The sequence below is a fragment of the Giraffa tippelskirchi genome, chromosome 5, assembly GCF_054371585.1.
Source record: "Giraffa tippelskirchi isolate mGirTip1 chromosome 5, T2T-mGirTip1v1.2.pri, whole genome shotgun sequence".
NCBI classification, from domain to species: domain Eukaryota; kingdom Metazoa; phylum Chordata; class Mammalia; order Artiodactyla; family Giraffidae; genus Giraffa; species Giraffa tippelskirchi.
This window is the reverse complement of record NC_137279.1, coordinates 193,666,433-193,683,280: the sequence shown is the minus strand read 5'-3', so window position 1 is coordinate 193,683,280 and position 16,848 is coordinate 193,666,433. Positions and strand designations below refer to the sequence as shown.

Genomic DNA, 16,848 nt, shown 5'->3' with positions numbered 1-16,848 from the left:
GCGCCCCTTCCCCGCCCCGCCCGGAGCCCCGCCCCCGCCCCGCGGATGCGCCGCCGATTGGCCTGACGGCATCTGGGGCGTGGCCTCCGTACCTCTGGGGCGGGGCCTCCGCTGCCTCGGCCTGAAAGCGCGGCACAGAGCTCTGATTGGTGGATTTGTAGGGCAAGAGGCCACGCGCAGAGTCGGATGTAATTCGGCCAGCTCGGCTCGCAGGGCCGCGGGGTGTTCTGGGCGGGGCGTCGGGTCAGGGGGCGGGGCGTCAGCTCAGTGCGCGGGGCGTGGTTACGGCTCGGGGAGGGGCGGGGCGTCGGCTCGGGGGGCGGGGCGCGACTCCGGCCCAGATCCGTCTGCAGGCTCGTACTTCTCTGGACCGTGGCCGCTTGCGTTCCTGTTACCAGCTCCTGCCACCATGTGCTCTTCTCCTGGGCTACCGGGGTCGGCCTAGGGTCGCCGAGGGCCAGGAGAAGGTATGCTGCAGAGGAAGCGGGCCGTGCTGGGAGGCTAGCGGCCCCCTAGCCTTCCCGGTCCCCCACCGAGGAATGGAAACGCGGCACCATCTCCGGAGCCCCCAGGCCCACGATTTGCAGGAGCACACGCCCCTTCTTCGAGCAGTTGAGTGAGCTCCTATGCATTCTTGGAGACCCGGCTCAACTTGCCCCGGTCCTGCCCCCGTCGCGGTCCCCGCGTCCCCCGGGGCAGGCCAGGAGCGACCCCGCGCGCTATCTAGGGAGTAGGTCCCGAACCATCCTGGAGAATCCTGGTTGGTTGGCCTCCGGGGCACGTTTCACACAAGTAGGAGGAATATCTGCTTTCCGCGGGGCTGCCTCGGAAGGGCACTCTTGTCCCCGTCGCTCCCGCCGCGTTTTTCTCTAACCGGCCCCCAGCGCAGAACCCCGCACCCCCACCCCCACCCCCCGGGGCACAGAACCCCTGACAGGTGCACACTGCCAGGGAGACCACGCAGGGAGACCGTGGTCAGAGCGGCGGGGGACCCAGTAGAGGCTGCGGAGCCTGGAGAGAACTGTAGGAAAGGGGCCCAGGCGGCCCTGGGTGGAGGGGCCAGGGGACCGGCTGCCACCCCCAGGGAAGGTTTTCAGCATTCCTTCTGGTCAGTCAGGCGTTGTCCCTACCGTGAATGAAATCTTGATTCTCTCACGTTTTCTAGTGGCTGGGCAGACATCATCGAGCTCTCACTAGAGCTCCTTTTTATCAGCCCTTCACTTTGAGATCATCAGTCCCCCTGTAAATCCTTTCTTCCCAGGCTTTGCGGCTCCCTCTTTCCAGCTGGGATCGCCAGTAGAGAGCTGTTATGTACTGATGTTCATGTGAATAATTCCTCCCCATTTCTCATACACAGGAAATGCAGAGCTTTCTCTGAATCTTTCCCAGAAGATCTTATACTTTTACCTTGTAAAGAGACAATAATGAGAACTACTCACTTAATATCTAAACAATAGTGCTTTATTGGTAAAAGGTTAGTTTCAATGGATACAAAATTGCTGTGTAAAATAAGTTTTCAAAATACATTTTTATAGGTAAAGTTTTATCTCTTAGTAACTAAAGAGCAATTATCTATTAGCAGAAGTATTTAGATTGGGGCAGCAAAACAAAAGGGAATTTGAAAGTGTAGATCCACTCACCCCCATGTATCCATTAGGTGGCAGCCGGCACCAAGCAGACTTACAGGGCTTATTACCTCTACCATCTTCAAGTACTGCCACACCACCCCCCTTTTAAAAAACAGCTTCTACTAGCATAGTTAATAAATGCCAAAATAACCCAAATAACTGGCCTTGCATGGAAGTACCCCTAAGGTCATGGAACACTTCTTGGTAAAAACTGTACAATGCACCTAAGCCTATAGCTCTTGACCACCTGCAATCAGGCGACAGTGACAGGGCAGTCGGGAGACCACAGATGGTCTCCTGCAGTGCACCTGGCTCCCTTTCCTTCCTGCGTGGCCTCAGCCCTGGAGCACAGCGCTTCTCCACGTCAGCCCCCGTGCTCTGGTGAGATGAGAACGCTGAGCTGGTACCCACTCCCTCCAGTCTCCTTCCATGGGTCACTGCCAGGGACCGATTTCCCGCAGAGCGCTGGAAACCAGCCCGTGCGGCACGCACGGTGGCACCGTCAGCCAGCCTGTGGAGCGAGTCTGAAAGAGCCTCCACTCTCAAGCCACCTGTGGACAAATCCGTGTAACACGTAAGGAAGGAAACCACGGCGGCTAAAAATGGACGGGACAGGCCACACACTGCTATCTGCCTGCAAACCACTGAGAACGGGATCAGTCCAAGTAAAGCCAAACCAGGAGAACTCATTGGGAACCGTGATGGCCCTGCCGAGACGTATCTCCCACACTGCAGTCACAGAAAACACGCCAAGTGCAGTATAAAAAGGCAGGCTTCTGCACAGACCAACTGTTAATTTTCCTTAAAAAGTTAGGCTATAAATCTAGTTGAGTACAAATAGTTTACTGACTGTCACCACATTGGTAAGAATCTTAGCTGTGACATAGAAACTGCAGCTCACGGGTTTTCGTGGCAAACTCTATAGAATGTGGTTTGTGGTGAGTTCTCTGCATAGTGGTTTAAAAAAATGACCTCAGAATTCAAAGACTTGTTAAAAAACTCACCCCTAACAACCTGTTTGTAAAAAAGCTATTTAACTATAAACATGTATCTAATTAGATATCTTTTCATTTGGTAAACAGATAATGTGCAGATGAATTAACAGTATGGAGTTATAGCAGCAAAACTGGTTTTAGATGTTGTGGTCAAACAAAAGCAAGGCAGGTAAGCAGGTGCCATGGCTTGGTGAGAAATGGCCTCGTACCCAGGCAGCTCGTCTTTCTGTGTTCATGTCTCTACTGCTCAGGAACATTCTTGGAAATCTGAATGTTCTAGAAGTAAATCACGATTAGTCGGTTAGGCCAGTCAAATCAAATTCCACTATTAACTATACGTGCTGAATGGTCCCTGGGAACCAATTCTAGCGTTAGTGGTTAGTTAAAGTGGAAGAAGAAGGAAAATGGACAGTTCATCTCACAAAATATAAAGTGTAACATAACAATGAAATGCAAATGTTAAGGTACTTCATACAAAATAACACATTGAAAGTTTTTAAAAAATTAAATTCTCAGGCACAGGCACTGTGAAATGTGGACAGGCGCCCCTCCAACAGTCTTGAAAACACACAGCTGTGTTCCTCATCGGAGTATTTATCTTGCAAAGTGTTTCCTGGAAAAATAAAACACAACATGTTTGCGTGGGAGTGGAGCCCTGCCCGCCGCTCAGACCACGGCCAGCAGGATTTTTCTGTGTGACAACCAAGGGCAAAGGCTGAGCAGACAGTGGACCTCGAGGACCACAGTGTCTCCTAAAAGCAAAACCTCACTCACAAAGTTCTTGGAAACCGGGATGAAAAGTATGCAGAAATGTACTGATTTTACGTACCCAAAGTGGAATTCTCATGATTCTACAAAGCTTCAGGAAGAGAAGCAGCAGGATCAGAGAAAAGTGAGCCAACACCGATGGCTCCCTCCTGCCTCCGGTGAGCCCTGCCGCTCTGCGGCCCCTTTCCCTCCCACCATCTCCCGGCAGGTGCAACCCTGCCGGGGCAGCAATGCCCCTGGAGTCAGAAGGTCCACCAGCTGACAAGGGTGTGACCACAGCGCCAGCGTCCTCACTGCTGAAGCAGGACCTCAGCACTCACTTAGGCCCCCGGGACCTTCCCAAGGTTCCAACATGACAACCAAAGAGAAGCAGTCACCCCGACCCAGGTGGGCTCCCTGGACACTCCCTCTTAAAGCGAGTGCTCGTACCCTGCCGCCTACTGTGTCTTTCTGTGCAGGTATTTCATAACTAAAAGCTTTCCCAATAAGCCACCAAGGGCAAGGGCTTTATTCGGTGACCAAGCCCCCAGCCCGGTCCCGCCCAGGCCCTTCATCAGCTGTGTGTCCTGGGAGATTTCTGACAGGTGCCCAACCTCGGGGCCCCTCGCCTTCTGTCTCACTGGTCCTGCAATGTGTCAGCTCAGCCTGCAGTTGTTCACGTCGTCACATGAGTGACACCTCTACAATCCCAGGCCCCTAACCACAGTGGAGGCCCTCTGCCCAAATCCCAGCTTCTCCCTAGACCTGGGCGGGCACTCTGTCTGGCCCCGGTCAGCTCCTCCAGGGAGAGGGCCGGCCCCCAGGCCGGCCTCCACCCTGACCCCACGTACTCCTCCTCCTCTGGGCTCTGACTTTACCTTCCACTCCTTCCTCTTGGAGCTAGTTATCCACTGCCTGGACAGCTCTGAGCGTCCTGTCCAAGGGGCAGGGACATGACACCCCGGCCAGACCCCCGCGACCCGCTGAGGACGAGCAGTCAGGGCGCAGCTGCAGTGAGGAGCCTGCCCGGCAGTCTCCCTTGAGGGGACCCCTCAGCCCACCTCCGCTTCTGATCTGCCTGAGCTGTTCCAACAACACGCAGCTCCTTTGGGCCCTATTCCCACACTCTCCGTGCGGCTGAGTTTGCTCCTCACCATGTCTTCTCACAAGACTTTCAGGATCAAGAGAGTCCTGGCCAAGAAACAAGAGCAAAGCCGTCCCATTCCTCAACGGCTTCGAGGGAAAACTGCGAATAAAATGAGGCACAGCTCCGAGAGAAGACGCCGGAGAAGAGCCAGGCCGGGCCTGTCAGGACCTCCCAAGAGGCCGGCACACGCTGCTGTGTCACGCCGCCTGCACGCCAACCAACCAATCGCGGCAGCGAGAGAGTCACTGCCGTCTCTAAGAGCTCATGGGAGAGACGGATGCTTGGCTCCTGATGTTTCCTGTTTTCTCACTAGCGATCCATGCGGCTCAGTAATAAACATGGGAAAGCTTTTATTGGAAAAAAAAATTCCCTTTGAAAAGATATTCTGAGCTTTAATAAATTTCAAATTGTATGACCAATAAAAGCTACTTTAATATACAATTTTTCTTCTATTGTTGAGATATTAAAGTCTCTAAAGTAGGAGTCTGGAGAGTTTCGGGGGCTGAGTCCACCTCTGCTGGCCCCTCGGGGACAGAAGCTCCGCACTCGTCTCAGGCCTCACCCTGCGGGCCTCCTCATCTGTGTGCTGTGGTTTACCCTTAATGCATGTGATCTAGGAAGTCGGACGTTTTCCTGTAGGGTTGTGGGTGGGGTGGGACCCTCTGTTCTCTAGCCAGTCCGTCAGAGTGCAGTTGACAACCTCAACTTGTGACTGGTATCTGAAGTGGGGGCAGACTGGTGCCCAGACTGGGACTGAGTCCCATGCTGCGGGGTCAGACGTGAGCTCCAGGCAGCGGGTGGGGGGGTGTGACCTCCAGGCAGCGGGCATGGGGGACCTGCACGCGTCTGGGAGCCGGAGTGAGGTGTCCCGGGTGGAGGAGACACAGGAAGGAAGAGCGGCCTTCTTGCCTACACAGGAAGGACCAGCTCGGCTTCCCACTCCAGCTGCTGACCACGCTTCCAGGCTGAGAAAACACGGCCGCCCTTCATTAGAGGGGGGATGGGGAAGCTGCGGTCTCCCGGGAGCCACTCTCCCCTCAGGGGCCCGTGCCCGCTCCCCAGCCCAGGGCCTACCTCACACGTGGTGCCCGTGGACCCCGCCGTCACCGTCGCCGCCCTGCAGCTGCAGCTGCATCTGCGCCTGCATCCGTGCGATCATCTCCTGCATGCGGCGGAGCTGCGGGTATGAGAGGCACGCATGAGCCCAGAGCCTTCACGGGGCCGTGACTGCAGCCCCACGAGTGAACACACGGAGGGGAGAGGGGCGCGGGGTCCAGGGCCTTCACGGGGCTGTGATTGTGTGGATGTGAGAGGCACGCATGAGCCCAGAGCCTTCACGGGGCCGTGACTGCAGCCCCGCGAGTGAACACACGGAGGGGAGAGGGGCGCGGGGTCCAGGGCCTTCACGGGGCTGTGATTGTGTGGACGCGAGAGGGACGCATGAGCCCAGAGCCTTCATGGGGCCGTGACTGCAGCCCCGTGAGTGAACACACGGAGAGGAGAGGGGCGCGGGGTCCAGGGCCTTCACGGGGCTGTGATTGTGTGGACGCGAGAGGGGCGCGTGAGCCCGGGGCCTTCACGGGGCCGTGACTGCAGTACCGTGAGCTAACTCTCACCGACTCTGAGCAGCCAGTGAAAGGACCAAGGTCTCAACAGAACACCGAGCACACAATAAGAACAGGCAACTCAAATGAAAAATAAAAATGACCAAGAAACGGAAAAAATAAGACAGGAAAGGCAGCCCGAGAGAGTCTGACCTAGAGAGGCGGGAAACAACCGCCCGAGGGGGCCCGAGGCCCGGCCACTCCAGCGGTGACCGTCCCCCTGCACCTCCACACCCGGTCTCCAGGATGGGCGGTCGCCCCGCCACAGGCCCGAGGGGGCTCGGCAGACAGGTCCTCGCCTGCACCCTGCCTCCTAGAGCTTCGTGTAGGCTCAAGCCCTGGACCAACTTCCCAGTGCAGCTTCCTCTAGTTTCACCCCTGGGTAAGTCATACGTATTCCTTAAATCCTTCTTAATGATGGTGACTGACAATTTCTGTCATTATGTTTTCATTGTCGATGTATATGAAAACTGCTGATTTTTAAAACTTATAAAAATCAGCCATGTTACTAAACTCTATTTCCAATTTTTTCCATTAAGTTGCTATTGAAGATTAAAAACTACAATACTTTTCTACTTACCTCAGCCTCCTTCTCCAGCAATATCTGGTCTTTATTCATGTCCTCATTTTCCACTTTCCTAAGAGTTGAAAGAAATTACAAGTATAATATTACGACAAATACGGCTGGTCACTTCTGACGAGAGACCCAAACTAAAATTTCACTTCACAACTACTCAGAAATACAATTTCTGAAAAAAATCTATTGGAAATTATATAAACTTACTATTTTTCTGACTAACAACATGAATAAATAAGAAAAGAAAAAAATGACCAAAAAGAGAACACAAAAAGGAAAATTCAGGACATTTTTCTTACTCTAAGCTGGGGGTGGGTGGTGTAACACTTCCAATTTTACTCAAAAAATAGCAGATTTTATCTGAAGAATAGGTCTCTAAGATAAGTTCTGAACAAAGACTACAGCCGTCATACTGTAAAAGGAACAAGCTGTAATGTCCAGGCAGAGAAGCAGGCGTGGAGGCCTCTGAGCCCGCAGACGTAGCTCTGTGCGGCAGCCGCACAGTGCCACGGCCGGACTGTCCGCGGACAGCATGCTCTCGCTACCTCTGAATCCCTTCTTAACGTCTGGTCCCCAAATTCACAACACCTTAAAGTAACCTCTGAAGTGCACCTTATACAGGGATACAAAGGACCTTGTATCAAAAAAGGACCCAACACAAGTCTCTAGCCTTTCTATCTAGGACTGTTCTTGATATAAATGATTAGAGACACCTTTCAACAGGCAAAACAAATCAAAAACAAACCCAGCCCCACGACTGATTAAACTAGCAGCAAGTATGTGGTGACAGCTTTAGGTAGGAAGCCAAATGGTGATGGCTGGCGGTCAGCTGAGCCGGGCACGCGGAGCAGAGGGGCCAGTGGGACTTGGCAATGACCTGCCGCCTCTCTTGAGCCTCTCGGATCGGAAGTTCTCATAGTGCAGGTCCTGGGTCACCTCCTGGAGATCCTGCATGTGCGTGCTGCAAGACAAGAGACACACCAGGACTGGGCGACACGTGCCTGCCACTCACGTGGGGACACCTGGTCACACACATGGAACACACGCCAGGAACGAGACCCCGGGGGCCCCTCCCACAGGAGACCATGGACAGACGGACAGCCACCGAGGGGAGGGCCGCCTAAGTCAGAGCACACTCCTGTGGAGGGACTTAGGAGAACACGCAGCTCCGGCACTCGTGCCTCTGCAGGCTTAACCTTCATACCAGAGAGAGCCCATCAGCATCACCTGCGGGGAAAACCATCAGGGTGTCGAGCCTGAGGAGGAGCACAGGCCCTGGCGGGAGAGGCCAGTCTGCAGCGGTCAGAGGCGGGCAGGCCTCCGCACCGAGCTGGACCGCCCGCCGCAGAAGCGCAGGGAGCCGGTGTGGCCCACAGCCACGGCACAGCCCCGCTTGAAAGCCCCACTCTCCAGGCCGGGCGCCGCCATGAGGAATACACGGTACTTACATGAGCATGGTCCTCAGCTTCAGAAAGTCGTTGTGCTCCGGGTTCTCCACCTCCACGACGCCCCACGGGTAGAGGCGGCCTCTGACCTTCTTGCCTTTGGCTTCAATCAGCTGATTGGATCCAACCACAGAGAAAGGGATGCTGGCCTAGGAGGAGACACACGGGGTAGACTGGCTCCACACGGGGAACCCCAACGTTCACTGCACACACAGGGACGTGAGCAAAGAACGCGCACACTGCCGCCAACCGCAGGGCTCACTGCAAAACCGAAGGCACACATTCCGCTTGCAGGTGGCTGCGGTCCCCACGGGGGACGGGGGGACGGAGCAAACTACACCTGCAGCGAGGCTTCCAAGCCTGAGGTGACAGCTATGGCAGAATACACCGAAAGCAAAAGTACCAGTGTAACTGAACCTGCCTGGGCAACCTCAGAGATCAAGACTCTAGAATCTGGCCCTTCGCCAGCGCTTTTCACGTTAAATGCACTGACTACAAGAAACAGGGCTTCCCGGGTGGCACTAGAGGTAAAGAATCCACCTGTCAATGTGGGAGGCCCGGGTTCAATCCCGGGGTCAGGAAGATCCCCTGGAGTAGGAAACGGCAACCCACTCCAGTATTGTTGCCTGGAGAATCCCATGGACAGAGGAGCCTGGTGGGCTACAGTTCAAGGGATCCAAGGGGTCCGAGGGGTCCACAAAAGAGTTGAACACAACTTAGTGACTAAATAGCAACAACAACAGGAACGCAAGAGTGACTGACCCTGTGCACCTGGAGACAAAATACCCACCTTGAGAAGTCTAGTCTGCTCTTTAAAATCTTCATCTTCATCGGACTCTGCATCAGGTAAGTGATAGATTTTGATGTTATGTTCCTCAATTTCATCCAGAATCTGAAAGAATGACCAAACCAGGAGCAACTGTAGCAAATTGCATACTGTTTCAGTCAAGTTTAATGCATCATATTAGAAACGTGTCAGAAGTATCCGAATGTCAATAAAGAATCCTACTGATTAAAACCATTTTCAAATGATCTTACAAACCACTCAAAAGGCTGACGTGCACTCCGAGGGGTCCTCCGTCCAGAATAACAACAGGAACGCACCCGCAGTGGCCCTGCCGAGGCTGCAGACGGACAGCCGTCCCCGAGCAGCCGCGAGAGGGCGCTGCACACAGGCAGCCCAGCAAGGGGCCCTCAGCAGGGACGGGAGGGCCCAGGGGGACACCTGCCAGTGGCCAGAGGGTAACAAGGAATCCAGGAGGGCTGGGAGGCAGGACCGAGCGTGACTGGGGCTGACAAGTGGACATCTCCCCAACGTCAGGAAGGGATCAAGGGTCTCAATTCCATCTAACAGCAAAGAGTGGTCAGCAGTGATACCTCACAGTCTCAACTACCAACCAAGTGGCAGAGTTGCCTAGAGGGAAAAAACTGGGCTAGAGTGGAAGCTAGCACGCATTCACCCGTCAGTCTCCCAGAAACCCAGCCCCCAAGCCCCGCACGCGCTGGGCCTCCACCAGGTCTGGGGCAGACTGGCCCTCTGCTTACCCTCACGCTAGAATCTGGGCCCTCCGCGGAAGAGAGAACACAGGCCAAGGCAGCAGGAAGCATCTCTGCTTCAAACCTGCTCCCAAACTTGTTCCTCCTTAATGTGACGAAAGGGCCTCATGTGGTCCAAGATCGTGGATGAACCCACAGCCCACACTAAGTCAGGATCTAAGAAAAGGCCCTCCCTGCATCCTGACCTTGGTCTGCTGAGGACTGCTCACCCCCCTCCCTCCTCGCTGAGACGGAGAAGCTGAGCAGGGAGCAGGACGCTGCTCCGCTCCCCCTGCAAGACAAGGTTTGCGCTGGGGACAGGGACAGAGCGAAGTTCGTGCGGCTGCCCAGCACCAGAAGAGAGCAGTTAGAGGAAGAATAATCGCGCGTGCTCAGCCTGGGTGACAAGAATCATTTTGAGAGGGAGGGAGAGGTGGACAGAGGTCTGAGGACAGAGGTTCTTAGACCAGGAAAGAAGTGTGTGGACAGGCACAGGAGAGAAGCCAGGAGAAGAGGGGCTGGAAAGGCCCACCATTTCATTTCATTTCAGACTCTGAGATCAAGACCTGGGCGCTTTGCACACAGTCAGAGACGGATGTAAAGCATTCTAACCCTGACAGCTCTCTCCGCTGCATGTCTGGGGTTCATCTCCTATTAAGGTGAAGTTCCCTTACGTGTGAGCTGCTAAACTATTTATTGTCAAGAATAAAAATGCCTAAGTTTTCAGGTGCTCTTCCAAGGGCCTGGATATTTTCTAAAAAATTGGCAAGCATTTAAGACAATAAAGGAGAAGGCTGATAGAAGACATCAGGAGAAACACAAAAACGCAAAGGTCACACTAGGTGAAATCATTTACAACATGATCATCAACGTCCAAAAATACAGGAGTATCTATAAGTCAGTAAAAATGCAATCAAGAGCAGCAAGGCTCTAAAACCCAAGCGAACGTGCCGGTGGGCTTTAAGTGCCACGGAACAGACTCAGACCCGCGACCGGGCAAATGCAAACTGAAACGAGACACCGTCTCCCACGTCTCAGAAGACTGTTACCCTAAACACCAGTAATGGTCCAGAGCTGTCCCGGGGTGGGGGGGGGGCCCACACCCAGGCTCCAGAGAGGCAGACAGTTACCAACTCATTTGAGGGAAACGTAGACGCTTTCAGAAGGACACTGCACATCCATTTCCTTTCCCCTGGGGAGCCCCGCTGGCCCCGCTCTGTGCCCACCCCACCCCAGCCCTCCCCTCCCAGGCCCGCCCCCCGGGGGGCCCCACGCGCACCCTTTTCTTCAGGCGCTCCCGCTCCTTCAGTGTGAGCGTGTCAGCCTTCGCGATGACAGGCACGATATTCACCTTGTTGTGGATTGCCTTCATGAACGCAACATCCAATGGCTTCAGTCTAAAAGTCACGTTTAAGGGAAGAATTGTTTCTCTCAGAATCATTTCAATTCTTACAGTAAAACATGCAATTCTGGGGGGAGCTGTAAAGCCACACAGTCAAGAGGACACCCTAACCCAGATGCCAGGCTCCCGGGGAAAAGGCTGCTCACCCGTGCCCGAAGGGGGAGATGAAGTAGAAGCAGCAGTGCACCCTGTTGTCGATGATGTGCCGCCTGTTCAGGCCACTCTCGTCATGCAGGTAACGCTCAAACTGCTCATCGATGTAGGCGATGATCGTTTTAAAGCTGCGAGAAACACAAACACTAATAACCACGGGATACAAGACGCAGCAGTCCCTCACTACAAACACAAACACGTTTTTCTAGCCCCTACCCCGCGAGCAGATGTGATTTAATAACTCAACTGTAGGATGGAAGCACAAAACCGACTCCTAGGTTTGGCGACATGGTGGCTTTTGGAAACTGTGCCAAGAATCGTTTCCTTTAAGTGTTGAAGGTCGGAAGCCCGGATGGACTAGGTTGCAAAGAGCCTGAGCTGACTGACAGGAGACAGACAGCAGCGGGAGCGGGACGGGTGGAGGACAGATGAGCGGGGGCGGTGGCTGCGGGAGGGAGGGAGGAGTCCCAGGAGGAGGAGGAAGACAGGGGAGCCCTCTGCCCCTCCCGCCCTCTCCTCATGAGTGCTGGAGAGTTGCTGCCTTGTGTCTGCAGGATTAGAACCAAGAGACGCTGCACAGTCAAAGGAGTGCTCTCTCCAAGGTGCACGGCCCGGACTGCTCTTACAGTCCACTTCATTTCCTTACTTGTACAACTGTCGCCAATAAGCAGCCAACTACAGACACTCGGTCTGGAACAAGTCTCTTAAGAGATTTCATCTTCTTGAATATGGAAAGGAGGAAGACTACTATGATATCTTGTTCACTAGCCATGGTCCAAATCAAGGGGCTTTATTTATGTTAGCATTTGCTGTTCAGTTGGCTTTGTGATATCAGATCTCACTAGAATGCTCTTAAGAGAAAAAATACTCATTCCTTGTGAAATTCCCCATTACAAATGCTATAATTAGAATGATTTAAATTGTCTTATTGTTCTGTCACTCATAGCTACCCCAGACCCAGCAACCGTGAGTGAACACGACGGACGGAGACACACGTGGCAGGGGCACAGCCTCGTCACCGTGGGCCCTGGGGACGTACCAGTCCCTGCAGTTGATGGCGTCCCCGTAGCCCGGGGTGTCCACCACAGTCAGACGCAGCTTGACCCCACGCTCTTCAATTTCAACAGTGGAAGCCTCAATCTGGACAGTTCTTTCAATTTTCTCTAAAACAGAAGCAACCTTGTTACTTTCTTCTTATTAAACAGGTGACTCACAAGGACAGTTCTCAGAAGGCAACATGGAGAGTGTGTGAGAAGGACCCCAGGGTCAGCAAGAGAAACACTGTAGCTGAGATTCAAGGGCTGTGTGGGAGGCAAAAAAACACCAGTATTGAAAATTGCAACTTCTCTTCCTGGGACAGGAAGAACACTGAATGAATTCATTTCAAGACTGTCCATGGACTGCAGTCCTGTTGTGGGGCCTAGGTCCCAGCTGATGGATTCACAGCCCACTCACTCAGCGGCCTCACGAAGCCCAGCGGTCAGTGCTGGACACACACCTGAGGGAAAGGGCTCAGATGACACCTACGCCCACAGAAACTTCCTCTGTAGGCAGGTTTTTTCAGAGCAAACATTTTCACTTGAGCCTCATCAAACCTGTACCATTGGCAGGAACTATTTCACTCTGTAGACAAGGAAATCAAGCGTGGGGAAGACGGGCCACGGTGCATGCAAGCACATCAGGTGCAGCACCCCTTTCCCGCCTCGACAGGTGTGTCCTGGGTCCAGAACCAAACAAAACAGACGCAAGGCTAAGGCACCGACTCCCGACTGCGCTCCGCAGACCCCACCACAGGGAGCTGCGCCGCTACAGCGCGGAAACCTCTGTACCTGCGGCTCCAGGGATGACTCTCTCTGGGTAGAGGTCAGTCAGGAAGAGGCTGTTGATGAGCGTCGATTTTCCTAGCCCCGATTCACCTTGAAATGAAAAGAAACATGATGTCATGACGTTACCTGTGTGACACAGTCAAGCCTGCTGAGTGCGTACATGAGGCCTGGCCCTGCACTAAGCACCTCATAAACACCCTTCTCTGCATCCTGTGTGACCACAGTGGATTTGGCCCAACCCCCTGGCCCCCCTGATGTGGGAGCAGGGGCTCTGAGGTCAGTAGCCTCCCCGTGTCACCACAGTGGATCTGGCCTGACCCCCTGGTCCCACTGAGGCAGGAACAGGGGCTCTGAGGTCAGCAGCCTGCATGCTCGCGCTGCTGTCCAGAGCAGGGCCTCAGCTGGAGTCCAGGCTTGTGAGACCTGAGAATCCATAAGATCGTAATTCCACCTGTGGTGGTTTAGTCGCTGAGTTGTGTCTGACTCTTGTGACCCCATGGACTGTAGTCTTTCAGGCTCCTCTGTTCACGGGATTTTCCAGACAAGAATACTGGAGTGGGTTGCCATTTCCTTCTCCAGGGGATCTTCCCGGCCCAGGAATTGAACCAGAGTCTCCTGCATTGCAGGCAGATTCTTTATTGACTGAGCTACGAGGCAAACCCAACTCCATCTGACCTCTTGCCAAATACGTGGAATGGACTTGAGGTGGCTCCTTATTTTTTGATAATCAGAATGCACAGTAGATTTTTAGGTATGGGCTCTGCTAACCTTTAAACTTACCACATTTCAGAAAGCTGAACAGACACAACAATGTCAAAGGCACCCAGCTTCCCGAACTGTGGGGGTGGGGCGGGGACACCCAAGACTCCTGTGCCGTGACTGGTCATGTGACTGGCCGGCCAGCAAGGTGGGAGCAGGCTTTCCCCCTTCCTGTTTCACTCACACACACCCCCCCACCCCCGGAGGCCACCACAGGCAGGGCAGGCGGCTTCCCGCTCCTCTGCGGGTGTCACCCCCCACGGCAGGCAGCACACGTTCCCTCAAGCAGTTAGTGAGTTAGAAACTCCCCTTTAATACTGTAAAGTAATTAGCCTCCAATTAAAATAAATAAATTAAAAAAAAATTCCTCTTCAACCACTGCTAACTACATATTCTGAACATTTGAAACTTAACTTCAAAGAAGATGTGAAATACCAAAAAAACTGAAATTTACATTCCAAGGAAGAACACACTCCATCACTTTGCTGGAGGTCATCACCTAAGGCTTAATTTTGTATTTGCTGGTCTGACTGCCTCTGGGCACCTCAGCTTGACCCCCCCCTTCTGTTATGTCCTGCACAGTCTAGGAAGGAGCACACATCTGATCTGAAAATCACCTCTGGGAATATCAAGAACAAAAAAATGAATCTGAAATTGGCAGACATGCAACTCGGACTATACTTTACTAGACTGCAGTTTTCATAGATGAGAAGGAATTAAAAGGGCAAAACCAGAATCACATATTGAACCTTTCCAAATATGAGAGAGTCAGAATATGACTAAATACGCGCTCTCCCAGTAAGTTACCTTTTAATAAAGTGTGCCGTGACACCTGTTCACTACACGTGCAGGGGCCTTGACCAGTATGCGCCAAGCCCTCACAGAGCGCCTGCACGGGCGCAGGTGGGGACACAACAGCGAGGAGGGCCGAGTCCCTGCCCCCTGCCCCCCTGCCCCCGCGGGGCCCTGCCCCTGCCCCCTGCCCCTGTGGGGCTCTGCCCCCTGCCCCCGCCCCTGTGGGGCTCTGCCCCCTGCCCCCTGCCCCCGCCCCTGTGGGGCTCTGCAGTCCAGCAGGGGAAGAGGACGGACAGACAAAGCCACTCTGCTACAACCGTGTGGCAACAGCTCCGAGTAATACAGCTGAGAGAGGACCGAGGCCAGAAGAAGACAACTCAGCAAAGGTGTCTGAGTAGAGACGGCGGATTCTAAATTATGAATCTCAGTTTTAAGGGTATAAGCGGTTATTTCACTTGGAATAGCTTTTGGGTGACATCCACAACCTGCTCATTGACTCAGAGACAAGGCCACCCCTGGGCTGACCTCTGAGCGCACCCAGCTCTGCTCTGTTCCGCGGTCACTCGCATCTCCGTCTCCGCTGGGAGTTTCCCTAACAGGTGCCTGGAGATGGGCAGACGAGACACACAGGACAGGTGTGGCCCAGTGTGAACGCATCGCCACCCAAACACTGAACACAGAGCACGCAGGACACACTGCGCTCTCTGGCTCCCGCTCAGCACACACTCGGCTCCAGACGCTGGTTGTTGCCACTGCCCCTACTAGCAGCCCATTTCTCTGCACCGTCGACCGATGTTCCGTGAGCAGATACAACCTGCTTGGTGCTGGACAGACACCTGCGTGTCCAGAAAAGTGGATACCAGCATTCACGTGGTCTGCAACGCACCATCACTCCTCTCGGGGAAACAGCGGGGAGTGGACTGCTGGCTGACGAGTGAGCACGCAGCTGTTCTGGAAGCCAACGCTTGACCACCTGGCCCGTGGTGAGGCGGCTCCAGCTGCTCCACTGCCCGCCAGCACCGCGGCCGTCTAGTGGGTGTGCAGGACCATCCAGTTGTGGTTTTAGGGGGCGCTTTCCTGATGGCCCGAGAGGACGACACCCTCGTGCATTTACCGGCCATCCGCTTATTCCCGGTGAAACGTCTGTTCAAACCTTCTGACTCTGTAACTGGGTCACTTGTCTTCCTACTGAGCCTGCGGAAGTCTCTTATCTTCCAGATGCGAGTCCTGTGTCACGTATACTACAAGCACTTTCTCAGTCTATGGCCCATTTTCTCATCAGTGCCTTTGAGGAAAGCAAATCTGGAATGAAGCACGACGTGCCACTCCTTTTGTGATTAGTGCTCATGTCCTAAGCAATCTGCTACTCCAAAGTCATAAACCTTTCTAAAGCTATTTTTTTCCTAGACTTTTTATAGCTTTCCAACTAGGTCAACAACTCATTTTGAGTGAACAGGTGATGTTCAGTATAAAGTAGAGGTTGGAGTTCATTTTCTCCCAAACAATCATGCAGTTGTTATAGCACTATTTGTGAAAAAGATTAACCTGTCCCCATGCCAAATTACCTTGGCAGTTTTGTCCACCGTAAGCTGAGTACCTCTACAGCTGCCTTATACGCTGTGTGGGTGCTGTTGGAAATCAGACTGTTTCTTGTCATATTCTGGGCACTCTGCATTTACAATTGCATTTTAGAATCAAATGGTTAATTCCTGTTGTCAAAAGTCGCTGCAATTTTGGTTGGGACTGTACTGACTCTACGGATCAATCTGGGGAGGGTGGACACCCGCAGAGCCCAGCGCACCAGGGCAGGGATGAGAGTTCACACCTACTCAGCCTTCCCTCGGTTTCTCTCAGCAGTGCTTTGAAATGTTCAGTATAGGTCTTGCACACACGCTGTTAAACTATCCCTAAGCTGTATGTACCTCTTATATTACTGTAAATGGTACTGTCTTTTAAAAAGATTTTATTAGTGTAATTGCTTTGACATTATATTTTTAAGTTTGTTTTTAAACTACTTGTTGGTAACATACAGAAATAAAGCTGATTTTTATATACTCACTGGGAACCTGCAATCTTGCTAAACTATTTTGATCTAGTAGCTATGTAGTTTTCTTATGATTTTAATATATACAAGTACGTCATTTGTAATTAAGGAGATTTTACTTCCTTCTCCCAGTTTTTTATCGGTAAGAGTACTGCTAAGTATAGGTATTTCCCCTTCAGAACCACTGACT

General features: G+C 53.1%; 1 protein-coding gene across 10 annotated transcripts in view; it reads right to left on the bottom strand.

Annotated features, from left to right (window-relative positions):
- Window positions 1-1,439: 1,439 nt before the first annotated feature.
- The window catches only part of SEPTIN2 (septin 2), a 29,248-nt gene continuing 13,839 nt past the window's right edge, over window positions 1,440-16,848 (bottom strand). For 6 of the 10 annotated variants that reach the window (XM_081490571.1, XM_081490572.1, XM_081490577.1 and 3 more), the window contains 10 exons: window positions 13,064-13,150; window positions 12,274-12,397; window positions 11,228-11,362; window positions 10,959-11,076; window positions 8,934-9,035; window positions 8,147-8,292; window positions 7,576-7,659; window positions 6,702-6,759; window positions 5,592-5,694; window positions 1,440-3,236 (listed from right to left, as the gene is read on the bottom strand). In XM_081490571.1, the coding sequence (XP_081346697.1) occupies window positions 5,593-5,694; window positions 6,702-6,759; window positions 7,576-7,659; window positions 8,147-8,292; window positions 8,934-9,035; window positions 10,959-11,076; window positions 11,228-11,362; window positions 12,274-12,397; window positions 13,064-13,150 (956 nt within the window). In that variant the 3' untranslated portion in view covers window positions 1,440-3,236; window position 5,592. Of the gene's footprint in view, window positions 3,237-4,888; window positions 5,483-5,591; window positions 5,695-6,701; window positions 6,760-7,575; window positions 7,660-8,146; window positions 8,293-8,933; window positions 9,036-10,958; window positions 11,077-11,227; window positions 11,363-12,273; window positions 12,398-13,063; window positions 13,151-16,848 lie in introns of those variants that run through there. The other 4 variants (XM_081490574.1, XM_081490575.1, XM_081490579.1 and 1 more) reach the window with 1 other exon arrangement.